Source organism: Sus scrofa, chromosome 6, assembly GCF_000003025.6.
Source record: "Sus scrofa isolate TJ Tabasco breed Duroc chromosome 6, Sscrofa11.1, whole genome shotgun sequence".
Classification (NCBI taxonomy): Eukaryota; Metazoa; Chordata; class Mammalia; order Artiodactyla; family Suidae; genus Sus; species Sus scrofa.
Genome location: NC_010448.4, coordinates 75,553,159 through 75,572,540, shown reverse-complemented (window position 1 = coordinate 75,572,540; position 19,382 = coordinate 75,553,159). Strand labels below are relative to the sequence as shown.

The 19,382-nt window shown below is 53.8% G+C and overlaps 1 protein-coding gene across 1 annotated transcript in view; it reads right to left on the bottom strand.

Moving 5' to 3' along the window:
- CROCC (ciliary rootlet coiled-coil, rootletin) overlaps positions 1–13,983 on the bottom strand; it is a 47,748-nt gene extending 33,765 nt beyond the window's left edge. Inside the window, 9 exon segments of the mRNA XM_003127643.4 lie at positions 470–706; positions 6,164–6,270; positions 7,082–7,247; positions 7,339–7,400; positions 7,475–7,558; positions 7,657–7,842; positions 11,794–11,948; positions 13,107–13,248; positions 13,801–13,983. Coding sequence (XP_003127691.2) covers positions 470–706; positions 6,164–6,270; positions 7,082–7,247; positions 7,339–7,400; positions 7,475–7,558; positions 7,657–7,842; positions 11,794–11,948; positions 13,107–13,248; positions 13,801–13,860 — 1,199 coding nt within the window. The 5' untranslated portion in view covers positions 13,861–13,983.

Genomic DNA, 19,382 nt, shown 5'->3' with positions numbered 1-19,382 from the left:
AGTTCCCACTGTGGCTCAGCCATAAGGAACCCAGCTAGTATCCATGAGGATGTGAGTTTGATCCCAGGCCCTGCTCAGTGGGTTAAGGATGCAGCGTTGCCGTGAGCTGTGGTGTAGGTCACAGATCTGGCGATGCTGTGCCTGTGGCATAGGCCGGCAGCTGCAACTCTGACTCCACTCCTAGCCTGGGAACTTCCAGACGCTGTGGGTGCAGCCCTAAAAAGACAAAAAAAAAAAGAGAGAGAGAAAGAAAGAGAGAATGAGGTGACCACCCACTTTATTTCATGGGAAAACACTCTAGGACTTGGCCAGGTCTCAGGAGCAGGGCGTGAACCTTCATCTGCCTGTTTTCTGAGCTCCCGCAGGGGAAGGGCCCATCACCAGGAAACAGATACCCCCTCCTCCCCACATCTCCAAGCACACACTCTGCGGGGAGCCCTGCCACACATGGTGCCTACCAGGCACCCACCGGGCACTGAGGTCGGCCTTGTCCAGGTTGCTCTGCACCTGCAGCTGGGCCAGGTCCTTCTCCTGGAGCACCCTGTCCCGCAGCTGCTCCTCCAACTGGGCCTGCAGCAAGGCCTGCTTCTCCTGGGCCGCCTCTGCCCGGCTCTCAGCCAGCCTCAGGCCCGCGCTCAGCCCCAGGCCCGCCTCCTGGATGGCTCGTGAGGTCCGGGCCAGCTCCCCTCCCAGCTGCAGCAGGTCCCTGGTAGAGAGAAAGCAGGATGGGGTTGGGGTGGGGGCAGGCCCCCAAGTGTACATTAAAACGACAGTGGGATGCTATTTGCCACTCTAAGACTGGAGGGAAAAGTCACATAATGCACAGGGCAGGTCAGGCTCTCCCCTTCCTCTGCTGGCGGGAAGGTGAGTGTAACCACACAGAGGGCAATCAGGAAGAGCTCAGAAAATTATAAAGGGACAGGCTCTATGAGCCACCAACACCACTGTTTAGACTTTATCCTCCAGATGTGCCCCAACACAGGGGAAATGACCTGCATATAAGCTGATCCACTGCAGCACTGCTCATGTAAGAAATACATATAACAAATATTAGAGTTCCCTTCGTGGCTCAGCGGTTAACAAACCCAATTAGCATCCATGAGGACATGGGTTCGATCCCTGGCCTCACTCAGTGGGTAGAGGATCTGGCATTGCTGTGAGCTGTGGTGTAGGTCGCAGATGTGGCTTGGGTCCCGTGTTGCTCTGGCTCTGGTATAGGCTGGAGGCTACAGCTCCAGTTGGACCCCTAGCCTTGGAACTTCCATATGCCACAGGTGTGGCCCTAAAGAGACAAAAAAAAAAGAAAAAAGAAAGGAAGAAAGAAAAAGAAATACTACATGTCTGTCAAAAGGGAACTGCTATTAATAAGTCACGACACATGCATTTGATGGAATGCTCTGGAGCTGAGGAAAACAAACGAGGAGACTCTTCAGAGTTCAACATGGGGCCACCTCCCAGTTATGCCTATTCAGTGAAGAAAGCATCTTCAAGAACTAAAAAGAGCTCCCTGGTGGCCTAGCGGTTACGGATTTGGCGTTGTTGCTGCTATGGCTTGAGTCCGATCCCTGGCCCAGGAACTTCTACATGCCTTGGGTGCTGCCAAAAAAAGACTGAAGATGAAGTTCTACCAAGAGTATATTAAAAAAAGCAAGGGGAGGAGTTCCCATCGTGGGCGTAGTAGGTTTAGAACCCGACAGAGTGTCTGCGAGGACACAGGTTTGATCCTTGGCCTTGCTCAGTGGGTTAAGGATCCGGCATTGCCGTGAGCTCCAGCGTAGGTCACAGATGCAGCTTCAATCCTGCGTTGCTGTGGCTGTGGAGGAGGCTGGCATCTGATTTGACCCCTAGCCTAGGAACTTCCATATGCCACAGGTACAGCCCTAGTTAAAAAAAAAAAAAGCGAGGGGAGTTGCTAGAGACCACTGAACTGCTGAACTCTGCAGGTGACTCAAGTAGAGGGTCTCCTTCAAAGACAAGATAAGGCAGCTATGCATTAACCACACTATTCTATAAGCTGCTACACTACACCCTGGAGGTACGCACCAGTAATTGCCTGGCTACTGGTTTCCTCTCTTATTCACTAAGAGGTAGCTTTGTCATTACCTATGCCTGTTCCTGCTCGCTAACCTACATCAGTCACCTTCCTTAATAAAAGTCACGTGGGCTAAGGCCTAGGTGCCTTTGTTCTTTGGAACAGAGTGCCTCCTGGTCCTGCTTTCTAATTGTAAGAATCTTGGAGTTCCTGTCGTGGCTCAGTGGTTAACGAATCCGACTAGGAATCATGAGGTTGTGGGTTCGATCCCTGACCTAGCTCAGTGGGTTAAGGATCTGGCATTGCTGTGAGCTGTGGTGTAAGCTGCAGATGCAGCTTGGATCCTGCGTTGCTGTGGCTCTGGCGTAGGCCATCAGCTACAGCTCCGATTCGACCCCTAGCCTGGGAACCTCCATAAGCCGTGGGTGCGGCCCTAGAAAAGGCAAAAAGACCAAAAAAAAAAAAGTAATAAGAGTCTTGTGTGTTTTGTTATACCTCGCTGTCCCTCTTTCAGGATCTCCTGTTGCCCCGCAGGCCTGGATGCGGCAGGGAAGGGGGGATGTTTGTCATTCGCTGTAGTTGCTTATATCAAATGAGCTGGAGTGTCTGAGCCAGAGGTGGGAGGGAGAATTTCCACAGTACACAATTTTGGAATTTGAAGCTTATGAATAAGTGAGTTATTCAAAAGCAAAATGTTAAAAATTTTAATTGCTAATTAAAAATAAAGTATTTTAAATATAATAAATAGGTTAACACCTCCCCTTTTCTTGAATGAACTGTACCACTGGGTATCTGATGGTAAGAAGAGGAAGTGCCTTATTATAGAAGAATTCCAGTTAATACATGAGGAAGAAGTGACAGAATGAGACAATCATGATTTTGCAACCTCTGGACCTTGACATTGAATGTCAAGGGCTGCCAATGCACAGAAAGGGAGCCTCCTAGATGGCAGACCTTATGTGGAGGTCTTGTCAAAACAAAACAGGACATTGGAGGTCCCCTCGTCTGCATTGGTACATCCACAATGGGGAACAGTATGGAGGTTCCTCGGAAAACTAAATATTGCAGCACTATTCACAATGGCCAAGACGTGGAAACAGATTGAATTAAATGTTCTTCGACAGATGAATGGATTAAGAAGATGTGGAACATATACACAATGGAATACTACTTGGCCATTAAAAAAGAACAAAATAATGCTATTTGCAGCAACATGGATGCAGTTGGAGTTTTTTGTTTGTTTGTTTGTTTTTTTGGTGTCTTTTTGCTATTTCTTGGGCCGCTCCCGAGGCACATGGAGGTTCCCAGGCTAGGGGTCGAATCGGAGCTGTAGCCACCAGCCTATGCCAGAGCCACAGCAACTCGGGATCCAAGCCGCGTCTGTGACCTACACCGCAGCTCATGGCAATGCCAGATCGTTAACCCACTGAGCAAGGGCAGGGACCGAACCCGCAACCTCATGGTTCCTAGTTGGATTCGTTAACCACTGCGCCATGACAGGAACTCCTTTCTTTTTTTTTTTTTTAAAGGGCTGTACCTGTGGCATGTGGAAGTCGCCAGTCTAGGGGTTGAATCAGAGCTACATCTTCTGGCTTACACAAGAGCCACAACAACGTGGGAACCGAGCCATGTCTTTGACCTACACCACAGCTCACAGCAACACCGGATCCTTAACCCACTGAGCAAGGCCAGCAATCAAACCCATATCCTCATGGTTCTTAGTTGGGTTCGTTAACCACTAAGCCATGAAGGAAACTCCCTGGAGATTTTCACATTAAGAGAAGTTAGAAAGAGGAGTTCCCGTCGTGGCGCAGTGGTTAACGAATCCGACTAGGAACCATGAAGTTGCGGGTTCGGTCCCTGCCCTTGCTCAGTGGGTTAACGATCCGGCGTTGCCGTGAGCTGTGGTGTAGGTTGCAGACGCGGCTCGGATCCCGCGTTGCTGTGGCTCTGGTGTAGGCTGGTGGCTACAGATCCAATTCAACCCCTAGCCTGGGAACCTCCATATGCTGCCGGAGCGGCCCAAGAAATAGCAACAACAACAACCAAAAGACAAAAGACAAAAAAAAAAAAAGTGAAGTTAGAAAGAGAAAGACAAATGCCATATGATATCACTTATACATGAAATCTTAAATGTGGCACAGATGAGCCTATCTACAGAACAGAAACAGACTCACAAACATGGAGAACAGGCTGTGGTTGCCAAGGGGGACAGGGAAGAAGTGGGATAGATGGGGAGTTTGGAGGTAGTATATGCAAACTCTTCACTTAGAATGGATGAGCAATGAGGTCCTACTGTACAGCACAGGGAACCATATCCAGTCTCTTGGGACAGACCATGATGGAAGATAATACCACAAAAAGAATGTATATATACATGTGATTGGGTCACTGTGCTATACAGCAGGGGTTGAGTCAACACTGTAAATCAGGAATTCCCGTCGTGGCGCAGCTGGTTAAGGAAGCCGACCAGGAACGATGAGGTTGTAGGTTCTATCCCTGGCCCCGCTCAGTGGGTTAAGGATCCAGCGTTGCCGAGAGCTATGGTGTAGGTCGAAGACTCGGCTCAGATCCCGAGTTGCTGTGGCTGTGGTGTAGGCCGGTAGCTACAGCTCCAATTGGACCCCTAGCCTGGGAACCTCCATATGCTTCAGGTGCAGCCCTAGAAAAGACAAAACCAAACAAACAAAAAACCCACTGTAAATCAACCATACCCTAATAAAAAACAAATTAAAAAACAAACCCTACCCATCCCATGGGGTCAGTGCAAATTCCACGTCTTCTCTGAAGCATTTTTTCTGACCACCCCAGCTCTTCCATCCCTCTGAGCACCTGGAACATCCTTTTTGTTCCACCTTCATGTCACTGACCATTCCTCAGTCTAGAATTTGGGGGATCTATCTTTTTCCATCATGAGAGGTTCCAAGGTCCTTAGTAGCAGAAGCTGAATATTCCAGCAGATTAAAAGCAGGAGCTGCAGGGAGTTCCCATCATGGCTCAGGGGAAATGAATCCGACTAGGAATCACGAGGTTTCAGGTTCGATCCCTGGCCTCGCTCAGTGGGTTAAGGATCCGGCATTGCCATGAGCTATGGTGTAGGCTGCAGACGTGGCTCGGATCCCGAGTTGCTGTGGCTCTGGTATAGGCCGGAGGCTACAGCTCCGATTGGACCTCTAGCCTGGGAACCTCCATACGCTGCGGATGCAGCCCTAAAAGGACAAAAGACAAAAAAAAAAAGCAGGAGCTGCAAATCCTGACCTGGCTACTTACTGCTGTGTGATCCTGGGAAAGTCACTGCCTCTCTGATTTTCAGTATCCTCATCTGTAAAATGGGGATTATTACAATTCCCACCTCACAAGGATGCCGTGGATGAGATGAAATAAAATGTACGGAGAGCCTAGCTTAGAGTAAACACCTAGTAAACCTCTATGTTTTATTAGTAATGGCTAGTAAGCAGTCAATTTAATAAATACTAGGCATTCCCTTGTGGTGCAGGAGGTTAAGGATCTGGCATTGTCACTGCAGTGACTGGGGTCGCTGCTATGGCATGGGTTCAGTCCCTGGCCAGGAAACGTCTACCTGTTGTAGGTGTGGCCAAAAAAATAGTAAATGTCTTTAGTTTTGGTCATTTAGTCATAAATGGTCAATTTGGTAAATACTAAGCAACTGCCAAGATCTTGGTGAGAGTTATTTTTATTTATTTATTTATTTATTTTTGTCTTTTTAGGGCTGCACCTGCAGCATATGGAGGTTCCCAGGCTAGGGGTCCAATCGGAGCTGTTGCCGCTGGCCTACGCCAGAGCCACAGCAACTCGGGATCCAAGCCACGTCGTTGACCTACACCACAGCTCTCAACAACGCTGGATCCTTAACCCACTGAGCGGGGCCAGGGATCGAACCCGCATCCTCATGCTTCCTAGTTGTATTTGTTTCCGCTGCACCACGACAGGAACTCCGAGAGTAGTTAATACTAGCTGCCTCTGCACCTCCGTAGGGCCTGGCACACAATAGGTATGTTGCCCTGGCCCCAAGTTTAATGGAGTTGAATTGAATTCAACTTGAAAAGTGGGGTTGTCTCCCAGCTGCTGCCACGTCTCCCCAGGCCACCCCCTCCACCAGCTAGGCCTCACCTCTCGGTGGACATCTTCGCCTCGCTGACCAGCCGTCGGACCCCCACAACCTGCCTCCAGAGGACGAGCAGGCGGCTGTGCTCGTGGCTGAAGTAGGCGTTGAAAGACTGGAGGGTAGAGGGGCTGAGTGAGGAGCTGGCGTGAGGACTGGCCCACTTCCTCCCCCAGCTCTGAGCATCTCAGAGGCACCGTGGCCTGGGGAGCAGATCCTCCTGTGGGCTGGCTCCGAGCTGTCCACTCACCACCCCCCAAGCCTCCCGCTGGCACAGGGAGGTGGATTCCAAAGCCTCCACCAGACGCAAGAAGCGGCCAGGAAGGGCAGAAGTGCCAGGGACCTAGGATTGTGTCTTAGCTGCCAGCTGCGTGACCAGACAGGCTAACTTAACCTCTCTTTAGGAGGAGGAGGAGGAGGATGGTACCTATCAGGCATGGTTATCGTGAGGAAAAGAGGAGAAAACATATGCCTCACACGTAGCATGTGCTAAGCAAAGCCAGCTGTTATTATTTTTTGCACCCAAGGCATGTGTAAGTTCCCAGGCTAGGGGTCAAATCAGAGCTACAGCTGCCGGCCTACACCACAGCCACAGCAACACAGGATCCCAGCCATGTCTTTGGCCTACACCATAGCTCAGAGCAACACCAGATCCCTAACCCACTGAGCAAGGCCAGGGATCGAACCTGCATCCTCATGGATACTAGTCGGGTTCATTACTGCAGAACCACTACGGAGACTCCAAAGCCAGCTATTATCATGACAACTATGTACCTCTTCTAAAGGGCTCATCTGGCCAGCAGGGCCCTCCCGCTCCCTCTCCTGGTGACCTCTGAGTCCCCACCACTCTACAAAGGCCCTTCCCCTCAGGTCAGGCTGGACCCGTGGGGCCCCACTGGCATCCCTTCTCCAACCCCTGGGCCCACCTCTCCCTCACGCCTCCACGCTGCCTCCCGCTGCTCCAGCTCCTCACGGCTGCGAGTCCAGTCGCTGGTCACCTTGCGGATGTCCTCGCTCAGAGCCTGATTGGCCGAGTTCGCCTGGTCCAGCTGCTCTCGGAGCATAGTGTTCACCTGGACCAGGCTGGCGCTTCTGGGTGAGGGGGAAAGGGACCGGTGGGTGCCTGGCAGGAGAGGACAGAGGCCCACCCTGCCAGCCACGCCCCCTTGCTGCTGCGCCCCACCTCTGCTGTTCCTCCTCCAGGCGGATGAGAGCGCTCTCCAGGCCTTGGCTGTGCTCTGTGTCCTGGGTGGGAGAAGTGGGGCATCAGGCTGGGAGCATGGAGGGAAGGGTCTGCCCTGCCCCACCCTGGCACCCACCCTCAGCCGCTGCTGCTCCAGCTCTGTGGATCTTTCCAGCAGCTGCTGTTCCATTTCAGAGCACTTCTTCTTGTACTGGAGAATCTGGGGGATGGGCGGAGAGTGACTGGTTACCCTGAGGGTGTGGGGGCAGGGCGAAGTGAGCACACGGGTGGGTAGGAGCGGGATTGGGAGGCCCTGACCTTGGCTTGCAGCCGCTGCACAAGCTGGGCCTGCCGCTGCTGGCCCTCCTGGTAGGCCTGCAGCTTGCGCCGGTAGGAGGCCTGCTCCTCCTGCAGCTGCCTCCGCAGCTCCACGCTCTGCCGGGCCAGCCCCCTGGGCTCCTGTGTTTCCAGCTCCCCAGGCTCCAGCCGCACAGCCTGCTCCAGCTGCAGGGAAGGGCCCTGCATGAGAGTCCTGGGCCTCCGGGGAAGGTAGGCACAGGCCTCTGTAGGGGGCGCCAGGCTGGGCCCTGACCCACAATGCCTTGCAGGCACATATGGGCAAGCCCAGGATGCAATGCACCTGTGCATGGACTGATGCAGCTGTGCATAGACACACAGACTGGGCGTGCACGGACACATGCAGGTAGACCCACGAACTTGTGCATGCAAAACACAAAGATGCGCTTTACAGGACCTGGGTACCCTGTGAGCCTCTCTTCCAAAACATCCAACCCCCTAGGGTGGATAATGACTAGATCCATGCCACTGTCTCCCCACCCCCACCCTAAGTAAGCTCAGGAAAGCCTGGATTTTTGTTCCCTGTTGTATCTTAGAACAGTAACAGTAGCATGTTAATGAATTAATAGCATAAGCACACGTGAGTACATTCAGAAGCATCAATACACATGCAGAACTGAGCTTAGAGACAGGTACACACATAACCACATAACGCACATGGGCGTCTCAAACATCCCCAGGGTTGTAGAGGTGAACTCCTTGCCCTGCCCTGCCCCTACTCTCTGCATATACAGCACTCAGATTGGTAAGAGGCGGTTTATTAAGGCCCTCTCAGCCTGGCCTCAGACCCCCACCTCTCCCTCACCTCATGGGGAGCCTCTGCCGTCAGCCCCCTTCCTCTACCCCCAGGCCACTTGCAGCCCCTTCATCATCAGACCCTGGCAGAGGCAGGATGCCCAGAGGGCCCTAACTAGCGACAAAACCCCTAACTCCCTTAGGCACCTGCTGGTCCCAGAGGGCCCCCCAGCCACCTCCAGCTATTGGAGGAGGGAGGAGAGAGAAGGCAGCTGAGGATGTGCGGGATGAACAGGAGTGCCAGGGAACAACCAACAAGACGAGAGCCCAGGCATGGCATCCACACCCCCGGCCAGTCAGGTCCCAGGGAAGCTAAGGGCAAGGGCAGCTACTCTCACCCACGCTAATAACGGTTCCAGGCCAGATCAGCCCTCCGAGCCTGTGTCAAGCAAGAGGGCTGGGACAAGTGAGCCACCAAGCTGAAAACAACCACATCTCCACTTCCTCCAACCCCCCACCCTCAGGGACAGCACTGGGACAGGGTGACTATGCCAACGGAGGCTGCTTGGGGGCTTCAGCTCATGTCTGAGGGGGGCACCCCGTCTGAGGGTGCAAGAAGAGGCAATACGCAGAGGGTCTCTGCCTTGAGGGCACCGTAGCTAGTTAACTGCGTGAAGTCCACCTAAGTCAGGTGACAGAGCATCTACATCTGTGCGTGGTGGCAGTGGCACTGAGATGCCGGGTGCCACTGTGCATCCATGCGGTGCCTTCTTGAGCGGGGGTGTGGGGGTGTGGGGGTGGGGGGTGATTTGTCATTTGTGTCGGTGTGTGACCTGTGTGTCTCTGTGTCCGGGCCTGCACAGGAACCTGGGTGAGGTGGCATCTGTGGTTCAAGGTTATGTTGTGATGCAGGTGATGGGTCTGTGTGTGTGTGTGTACTTACAAGTCCACATGTTCTTATGTCTGTGTGCACAGCTGTAAGTGGGTGGGTCTGGGGAGCGGCTGGGGTCTGCATGCATCTGTGCTCCTGTACTTTTGGCTGCATGTGTCCAGACGTCAGACAATATTACTTTGTGTGCAGTGTTGCTGTCACGCAGCTTTGACTGCACACATGGGTAGGACTGTACAGTGTCTGCTGCACCTTCTGCTGGGCCCGGTCCATGAATCTGAGTGTATCTGCGGGGGGGGCTTGGGTTTGTGGGCAGTGGTCTGACTGCGGCTTGCGTTGTGTTTTGCACATCCGCGTGAACCAGATGCTGTCTGTATCTTGGACTTAGAGGGGTTCCTGCAGTCACCGTGTGTGCCACTGCTTCCCCAGTGCGTGCCTTCGGACCCAGGCCACTCCTGGTCACACCTCACCCCTTTCCACAAACTTTGCCCCTCATAGAACAGCCTTTCAATTTTACTTGTAATTTAAAAGGGAAGGAGGCTGCCACCAAGCCAGGGATGAAAGAAGTTTACTGTCTCCCCTAGCAACCGCTGCCCCAGTCCCCGCCATTTGATTCACTCCATCCAGGTTGCCATGGACACTGGGGGAGGCCAGGGGGCCCTGCCTGTGAGGCCGACTCCCTCCTTCCCATCCCAGCTGCCTCATCCAGAGACAGGAAGAAAGGGGGGCTCTCCCTCCAACCTGGGAGGTGGCTGCTGCCTCAGTTACCCTACATGCAGTCAACCGGACCAGATCCTCACCTCACCTCCACACCCCTTTCCCAGGGATGCTGTGGGGTTCAAAGAGTCAGAGCAATCACAGCAACTGCCCCCAACCCACCCAGCCCACATGCAGCTATTACGGCCAAAAGGGTAGACCCTGCCACCTGCAGCCCAGGGGCAAGTGGGCAGCAGGACAGGGCCTCAGGACCACAAAGCCCTGACCTGGAGTCTCATCTCAGCTCCCACTGACCTTGGCCCTGTCCTACACCCTCTCTGGGCATGTTTCCCCATCATCTCCAATGAGATGATCTCCAAGCTCTGATGTTCTCTGGGAACCTACGCCCAGGAAAGGCCTCAAGATCAATCTCATCCAAGCCCTCCCAGGGCCGGGGGCAGGTGGTAGGGCGCACTCCCTCTCAGACAGCAGACAATCACAGGCCAGGCTTCCTCCACGGGCTATTCAGGGGCCTCCCCAGCCGCACGGGGAAAACTTCTAGACTAATGCAGCTCCCCTGACCCCAGTCCCAGTTGCTGTGCCCTAACAGAAAAGCGATGCACTATATCCACCTCTTCTTCCCTTTCTCTGCCACCCTGGGGGGCAGTGCCAGCTTCATCGTCAGCCAGAAGTTGGCATGTAAGAGGCGGCCCCTGGGGGCCTGACACTGCGCCAGGGGCCAAAAGATGACCAGCCTAAACTGGGAGGGGGGTGGCTCAGGGCCCACCACCCACAATGTGGATCGGCCCAGCCTGCCCTCCACACCACCAACGAACCCTGGGAAAACTAGCTCTGTGCTGCCCCCAGTGCTAGGGGACACTGCGGGGGGGCCCCCTGCTCTGCTCCTCTACAAGTCTCAACAAGTCAGGGGCTTGTCCAGGCCGGCGAATGCCAGGACATGGGCATACCCCACAACCACACAGGGGATCCTGGGCCAGCTTCACTCTCTGGGCTTCAATCTTCCAGTTGTACCATCAGGGGTCTCATCTGAGTCCTTCCAGCTCTCCTGGGGCCAGCTGCCCCCTGAACCCCCAGCCCAGTTGTCTCTTCCCAAATCCAGGAAACAAAACCACAATGCAGAGCCCTGGGCTGGGTGACCCTGAGTACTGTGCTTTCCCTCTCCCCAGCCTCTGCAATCTCCTCTGGTTTTTCTGTTTGTCCTTTGTTTTTTTTCACAGCCACACCTGCGGCTTATGGAAGTTCCCAGGCTAGGGGTCAAAATAGAGTGCAGCTGCCGGCCCTCACCACAGCCACAGCAACACCTGATCCAAGCTGCCTCTGTGACCCACGCAGCAGCTTGCAGCAACACCAGATCTTTAACCCACCGAGTGAGGCCAGAAATCAAACCTGCATCCTCATGGATACTAGCTAGGTTCTTAACCCACTGAGCCACAATGGAACTAAGGGGGCGTTTGTTCTCTGTGCCCCCACACCCCAATCAGGCCTGAGACACACAGCAATGAAATACCCCCGGTGCCAGGCACTTTATCCCATCATCTCATTATTTCCTCAGAGCTCCAGGCCGCAGTACCGTCTCTACTACAGAAAGCAAGCTCACAGCGTGGCGTGGTTTGCTCAAGGCCATTCAAGTTGGCGGAGCCACAGTTTCAATGGAGGCAGCCTGACTCCAGGGCCCACATTTTGCCCCGTACCCTGGCTATCTCCTGCCCACGCGGCAGGGGAGCCCCAGCCCAGCTCTCAGCCCGGGCAGCACCCACCCTCTCGCTGACCGCGTTGTACTTGATGGCCAGCTCATCGCGCTCTGCTCGGCTCTGGGCCAGCAGGTCCTCCACGCGGGACAGCTCCTGCTGCAGCAGCTGGTTCTCCTCCTGCAGCGACAGCATCGATGTCATCTCGGTGGCTGGCAGCGGGGCTGGAGGGGAACAGCAGGCACGTGATTGGCTTCCACCTGTGTCCAGAGGGACCACCTCCCTCTATAGATGCCCTACCCATCCTGGAGGCAGAAAAATGGACCAGGTCCCCTAGAGGAGCTGCAGCTGAGGGGGTCCTTCCCAGACCCTCAAACTACATGTCAGGGTGCCACCCTCCAGGAGGGGCTGGAGCCCATCAACTTCCTGCCTGGGTGGGGAATGAACACTACCACCCCTTGGATGGGTTTTTTGGTTTTTTTTGCACTTTTTAGGGCCGTACCACAGTATATGCAAATTCCCAAGCTAGGGGTTGAATCGGAGCTACAGCTGCCCGCCATAGCCACAGCCACGTGGGATCCGAGCTGCGTCTATGACCTACACCACAGCTCACAGCAACGCTGGATCCTTAAACCCACTGAGAGAGGCCAGGAATCGAACCCATGTCCTCATGGATACTAGTGGGGTTCATTACCACTGACCCAAGCCAAGAGCTCTGCCCCTCAGACTTCTGCAAAGCCTTGAGCTAAATTGAACTGCCCTCCTCCTATAATCTCAGGTTCATCCAGTGCACACCTTCCCTGGGAAAGAATGTGGTGTTTGAGGTTTAAGTCTTTGCAGCAGGTGGTCTGCAAGCAAGTAGAGGATGCTCAGCCCTGCCTTCTAGCAGCATCACAGGGGGAACAAATCTGGATACCTCTGAGCCTTCATTTTCTCATTTGTAAAATGGGACCCTCCATCACAGGCTGGTGCCTGTTTCCCAGTGATTATTCAAGAATGGCAGCTGCGGAGTTCCGGTCGTGGCGCAGTGGTTAACGAATCTGACTAGGAACCATGAGGTTGCAGGTTCAATCCCTGCCCTTGCTCAGTGGGTTAAGGATCCGGTGTTGCCGTGAGCTGTGGTGTAGGTTGCAGACATGGCTCGGATCCTGCGTTGCTGTGGCTCTGGTGTAGGCCGGTGGCTACAGCTCCGATTGGACCCCTAGCCTGGGAACCTCCATATGCTGTGGGAGCGGCTCAAAAAAAGGCAAAAAGAAAAAAAAAAAAAAAAAAGAATGGCAGCTGCAATCATTAGCGTCATTATGACTACTGAGGAGGGGGATGGGAGAAGAGGTGAGATGCAAGCAGTGTCTGGGGAGGGGGAGGGGGAAAAGGAATGGTACCTGGGTTCTCAGGCTGGGAGAAGTTGCGGGTGACAATCTCCCTGATGCGGGCAGGCAGGCAGGTGGGCTGAGAGTCCTGGGCCGGGTCCTGCACGTTCAGGCCCTTCTCCTGGCCCAGTCCCAGGATGCTGCTCTCCAGTGTCTGAGAAGGGGAAAGAGGGAGTGTCTGCCAGGGACCTCGGGCCCTGGGCTCCCTGGTGTGCATGGGAGAGAAAGCCCTGCTGCCCAAGATGTGGGTGCCCAGGAGAGCCTTGGGAGATTCCCAAAGGGATGTTAGTCTGGGAGTTAGAATTGCTAAAACCCCCAGGGAAGACACTCGGTGTGCCCCACCCCTGGCAGGAGGCAAACCAAAGCCCATGACCCACTCACAAACTCCACAGGTTGGCAGAGTGTTGGGGGCTCCAATACACCTCCCACCCAAGATGGGTGAGGACCCCACTGTGCCAGCAGAGGTCACCCCAACCCTAAAATCTGGAGGTAAGGACCCTCCTCTCAAGGGGCACTGGATAAAGGAGCCATGGAGTTGAACCCTGGGCTCACTCTACCCAGTGTGGCTGGGAGCTGCAAGCTGGGGGCTCCTGTGCACCCCGCCCCCACCACACCTCTTCCACCCTTGGGCCTCACCCCTCACCAAGTCCTGCTAGGCCAGCACTCCCCTGCCCTGGACTCAGTGGGCACAGCCCCCAGGACCCACCTGGATAACTTCCTCCAGTGCCAGCTGGGCCTCCAACGACCCCTCTAGCCCCAAGCTCATGGGGAGGGGGATACTGCGGGCACCCCTCTCCCCGCCCTTCCCCAGGGCCCTGGAGACCAGCACAGCCCACCGACCCCACAACCAGACTGCTGCGCTGAGCACTGGGCAGATTAGGCTTAAATCCGGCGGCGCGACCACGTGACCATGGAGGTGGGCGGGGCTGGGGAGGGGGAGGGGAGAGAAGCGGGGCAGAGGGGAACCGGGAGAAGAGGAAGGAGGAAGAGGGGGAGGAGAGGACATTGAGAGGAAAGAGGAGGAAGAGGATGGAGATGAGGAGGGGGAGGGGTGGGGAGGGAGAAGGGAGGGACCTGGAGGTGAGGACCCCCACCCCAACGGGGACTCCCACCCTCTCCAGCTGCTGGGTCCTAGAGCCCTCCAAGCCCAGGGGGTGGGGTCGACATCCTGGAGGCAGAAGGCAGAAAAGGCCAGTCTTCAGAGACCCTCCTCACTGACCCAGAACAAGGATCACATGGTTTGCTAAGAATGTCTTTACAGGCCGCTGGGATAACGTTTTCCCACAGCAGGTGCAGGGCAAGGAACACAGGCTGTGAAATTGCCCACATCAGGTCAGGAACTGAATCCCCCTTCCCCTCTGCTCTGGCTGTGCCCCTCAGGGAAACCGCCTTTGCCTCTCCGAGCCTCAGTGCAAGATGCAATTATTGGCACCCATCTCGTGGAGTCATCTGGGGGCACAGAGAACTTGTGACTGGGCATTGAGCTCAGAGTGAGCATGTGGTCCGATCTGAAAATCCAAAAGGTACAGTCCCTGGACCCCAGGGCCCTGGGACTCAGGGCTCCCCCACTGCCTCCCGTCAGTCCCTCCCTAAGGCAAGGAGGCTGTGTGATGTGGTGGTGAGGCCGTCAGCTCTAGAATCAGGGTCGGATCCGGGGTTGCAGTGGAGCCCCAGCTCTGCCACTGTTGGCAGTGTGACCTTGGACAGGTTACCTCTGAGCCTCAGTTTCCTCATCTCTAAAATGGGGCTGGTAGCACCTACCACCCAGAGTCACTGTGAAGATTAAATGGGGGAGTTCCCGTTGTGGTGAAGCGGAAATGAATCCAACTAGTAACCATGAGGTTGCGGGTTCGATCCCTGGCCTCCGTCAGTGGGTTAAGGATCTGGTGTGGCCGTGAGCTGTGGTGTAGTTCGCAGACACGGCTGGGATTCCACATTGCTATGGCTGTGGAGTAGACCGACAGCTACAGCTGTGATTTGACCCCTAGCCTGGGAAACTCAATATGCTGCAGGTGCGGCCCTAAAAAGCAAAAGCAAAAAAAATGGGTTGAAAGGTGTAAGGGGTTTGAATCACAGCCGGCTGGTGGTGAGCAGTTAGTAACCAGCAGCTGCTGTTCCTATTGTCATTAGCAGCAGGTGTCTGGGCTCCTGCTACCTCTTGGCCCACTGCCTCAGGGTGCCCTCTGCTCTCAGTGTAAGTCCCATAGGAGGTACATGGTGTTATCTGATTAAATCCTCTCCTCGACCCATTTCAAGATGAGAAAACCAGGACCCAGAGAGGCTGGGCTCTTACCTATTCAAAGCAGCACACAGCTGCAGGAGAGATATTAGCCCTAAGCTCCTTCCACTTAGGCCAGGCAGCCTCAAGGGCAAGGGCATGGCATTTGCACTTCAAGGCCCTACCCCTGTCTAGGTCAGACCCAGGAATGCAACTGGTGCTGCATAAGTGCACATCATCAGTCCAAGCTGAGCCTGGAAGCCCTCACCCCTAACCAGGAATCTGCTCTGGAAATGGAAAAGCAGGAAACGGGGCACACCAGGCTAAAAAAGAAGTGCCACTGAGTTGCCATAGCGACCAAGGCCAGATTTAAGCAACACTAAACTCAGCCGAGGCAGGGAGCTGTCACTACAAAATCCTGGGACTCCCTTTTCCCACCTCCAGACAGCTTTCAGAATTTCCCTCTAAAGGCTGCCCTCCGAAACCAGAGCAGGGGGAGGCCACCAATGCCCCTAGGCGGGGCTCTCCACCCCTGATTGCCCAGCTTGGCAGAGAGGGGAGCCCAGATGTGCTCAGTGAACTGAACTGAATTAATTTGTGCTTCCCCCACCAGTGCCCTAAGGGATGAGGGGAGGGAGCGGGATGCCGGCTTTTGTACCAGCTGATTCCAACCCTTGGTTTTGCCTGCAAAGTTCTCCCCCTAGAGACTTACAGGTTCTACTGAGCCCAAGCAACCAAATCTAAACCCAGTGTGTATGTGCTTTTCTCTAATGCCTGCAGCTTCCACCTAATTCTCAAAACAATTGAGGAGTTCCCTGGTGGCACGGCCAGGCAGGGACCTGGCATTGTCAATGCAGTGGGTCAGAGCGCTGCAGTGGCGCAGGTTTGATCCCTGGCCTGGGAACTTCTGTATGCTGTGGTGCAGCCAAAAAACAAAAAAACAAGAATAACAACAACTAAATTTTTTTTTTTTTTTGCTTTTTAGGGCCACACCTGCGGCATATGGAGGTTCCCAGGCTAAGGGTCAGATCAGAGCTACAGCTGCTGGCCTAGGCCAGAGCCACAGCAACGCCAGATCCAAGCTGCGTCTTCGACCTATACCACAGGTTGTGGCAATGCTGGAGCCTTAACCCACTGAGCGAGGCCAGGGATCGAACCTGCAACCTCATGCTTCCTAGTCACATTTGTTTCCGCTTTGCCATGAGGGGAACTCCCAGTAACTGACTTCATTATAGGAAAAGTCTGGATGTTATAGCTTCTGCGGCAAACCAGCTGTGCCTCCCCACCAGCCATGTGATCCTGAACCAATGACTTTGCCTCTCTGAGCCTCAGTTTCCTCATCTATAAAATGGGATAATAACAGTGCCTGCTTCTATCATGAAGATTAAATAAGATGATCCATGCTTAGCTATGTGCCTGTATATAGTGTGACCGAAACTGCTGCGTTTATCAAAAAACATTCCCGAGGAGTTCCCCGATGGCTCAGTGGGTTAAGGATCCAGTGTTGTCACTGCTGTGGCGAGCGTTTGATCCCTGGCTCAGATGCTTCTGCATGCTGTGGGTGTGCCAGAACAAAAACAAAAACCTTTCTGGTCTTCTTGGGAAGATGGCCAGCAGTCATTTCCAGATACCTTTGCAGTCAGATATGGCCATGTGAAATTAAGACAGAATGTGTGCCACTTAAGACCTGGCCCATAAAAACCTCCCAGGAGGACTTTTCTTTTTCCCCGTCCATCAGCTGGAAGGAAATAATGCTGAGGGGAGTTCCCGTTGTGGCGCAGCAGAAATGAATGTGACTAATATCCATGAGGATGAGGTTCGATTCCTGGCCTCTATCAGTGGGTCAGGGACGTAGCGTTGCCAGGAGCTGTGGTGTACGTCACAGACATGGGTCAGATCCCACTTGCTGTGGCTGTGGTGTAGACCGGCAACTGTAGCTCTGATTCAACTTCTAGCCTGGGAACTTCCATATGCTGCGAATGTGGCCCTAAAAAAAAAAAAAAAAAAAGAAAGAAAAAGACATAATGCTGAGTTCCTAGGGGAGGCCAGAGCCACAGGCTGGGAGGGGTCTGAGTCCGTGGGTCACCATGCAGAAAGCCACCCCCCAGACTTTTCGAGACATAAGTTTCTGTTGTGTTAAGCCGCTGAGATTTCAGGGGTTCATTATCACAGCAGCTAGAATTACCTTAATTACTACATGCTGTTAAACAGTGCATACGTGTTGGCTATTATTAGTGCTATCATGGCTATCACTGTCACGACATCGACTCCTCCCAGTATGCAATCTAGAACCTGGCCTAGTACACAACAGACCCTTAACCATTGTCAGGCGAACAGATACAGAGGAGAAACCCTCATTTCCTCCCCACTCTTTTTTTTTCTTTGGCTGCCCTCTCTGCAAATAGAGCTCCCTGCCAGGGATTGAATCTGAACCACAGCTTCGGCCACACCAGATCCTCAATGCACTGGGCCAGGCCGGGAGTCCAACCCTTGCTGCCACAGAGACGACGCCACATCCTTAACCCACTGTGTCACAGGAGGAACTCCCCTCTGCACTCTTACTTAGCCCTCTGCCAACCTGCAAACCTGCCAGTTGCAGGAGCCAAAAAGTCCCTCAAAGCCAACTCATGAGTTCACACATACCAGCTGCTCTTAACCCAAACATCATTATTCTTTATTCTCTGGCTGCTGACTACAAATTGTAATAAAAATACTGAACCAACCATGAGCCAGGCCTATGCCCCAAACTCTGCATCTGCATCCTATCTGTTTTAACCTTCTTGACAGCCCCATGATGCGGGTGCTCTTCTACCCACTTTACAGATGACAACACTAAGGCTGGGTGAAGTTAAATGATTTGCTCAAGGACACCCAGCTGTGAAGCGCTGAAGCCACAGGTGAGACCCAGGTATGCCTGGTTCCGAAGTTTTAAATAATAACAAGCAATGGAGTTCCCATTGTGGCTCAGCGGAAACGAATCTGACTAGTATCCATGAGGACGCAGCTTCAATCCCAGGCCTTGCTCAGTCAGTTAAGGATCTGGCTTTGCCATGAGCTGTGGTGTAGGTTGCAGATGCAGCTCAGATCCTGCATAGCTGTGGCTGTGGCATAGGCCAGCAGCTGCAGCTCTGATTAGGAGGTTCCCTAGCCTGGGAACCTCCATATGCCATGGGTGCGGCCCTACAAAGCAAAAAACCAAAAAAGAAAAAACACCAAACCCCTCAAAAGTCCTACCACCACAAACAAGGCATGACTCATCTGGCCCTGGTCCCCCTCTCCCCCCATCTCCACCCCCCTCCCCCAGCTCATTCCACTCCGCTGATTCTCAAACACACCCACCATGCTGCCACCTCAAGGTCTTTGCCACCTTCTCTGCCTGGCATGCTCTTCCCCTTTCTTTTCATGGCTGACTCCTTGTCAACCAGACCTTGGCCCAAAATGTCACCTTCTGAGAGTGTGAACCCTGACCTCCCAGCCAAAGCGGTTTCTGCCAGAAGCCATTCACTGTTTGCTCCTACACGTATGTTGTCTGCCTGCTCCAAGGGCAGGGACCGAGTCAGCCTTGTTTACTGATGTCGCTGCAGGGCCTAAGGCCCAAAGCACCATGAACAGCTGTTGAGTGAATGAAGGGATGCTAGGAGGTAAGTAATAATACAGGAAACTAAATGAAAAAAATACAAAGGAAAAAAATTCCTCTGGGTTTGGTGGGGGTCACACAGGGCAAGGCTTGGCCATGGTTGGTGTAACCTACAGACTGGGAAGGAATTCAGAGTAAACACTGGGCAATGTCCCCAACACAGGACCCCTGGGTGGAAGGGGTATCTAGTCTCCAAGGGCTGACCCCCATTTCCAGGGCTTGAGAGAAAGACGGGAGAGGAGGGGCTATGTCAAAGAAACCCCAAGCTCTAGGAGTTCTTACTCCTCAGATCTTTCCTGACTGCAAGCCTGGCCTCGCTTGGCTTGGCCTTAGCCTCTGGTCTGATCCTGCCACAGGATTAGTTTATTGAGCACCTGCTGTGAGCTTAACCAAGGAAAACAGGAAATCTCAGATGAAAACAGATAGATGGTAC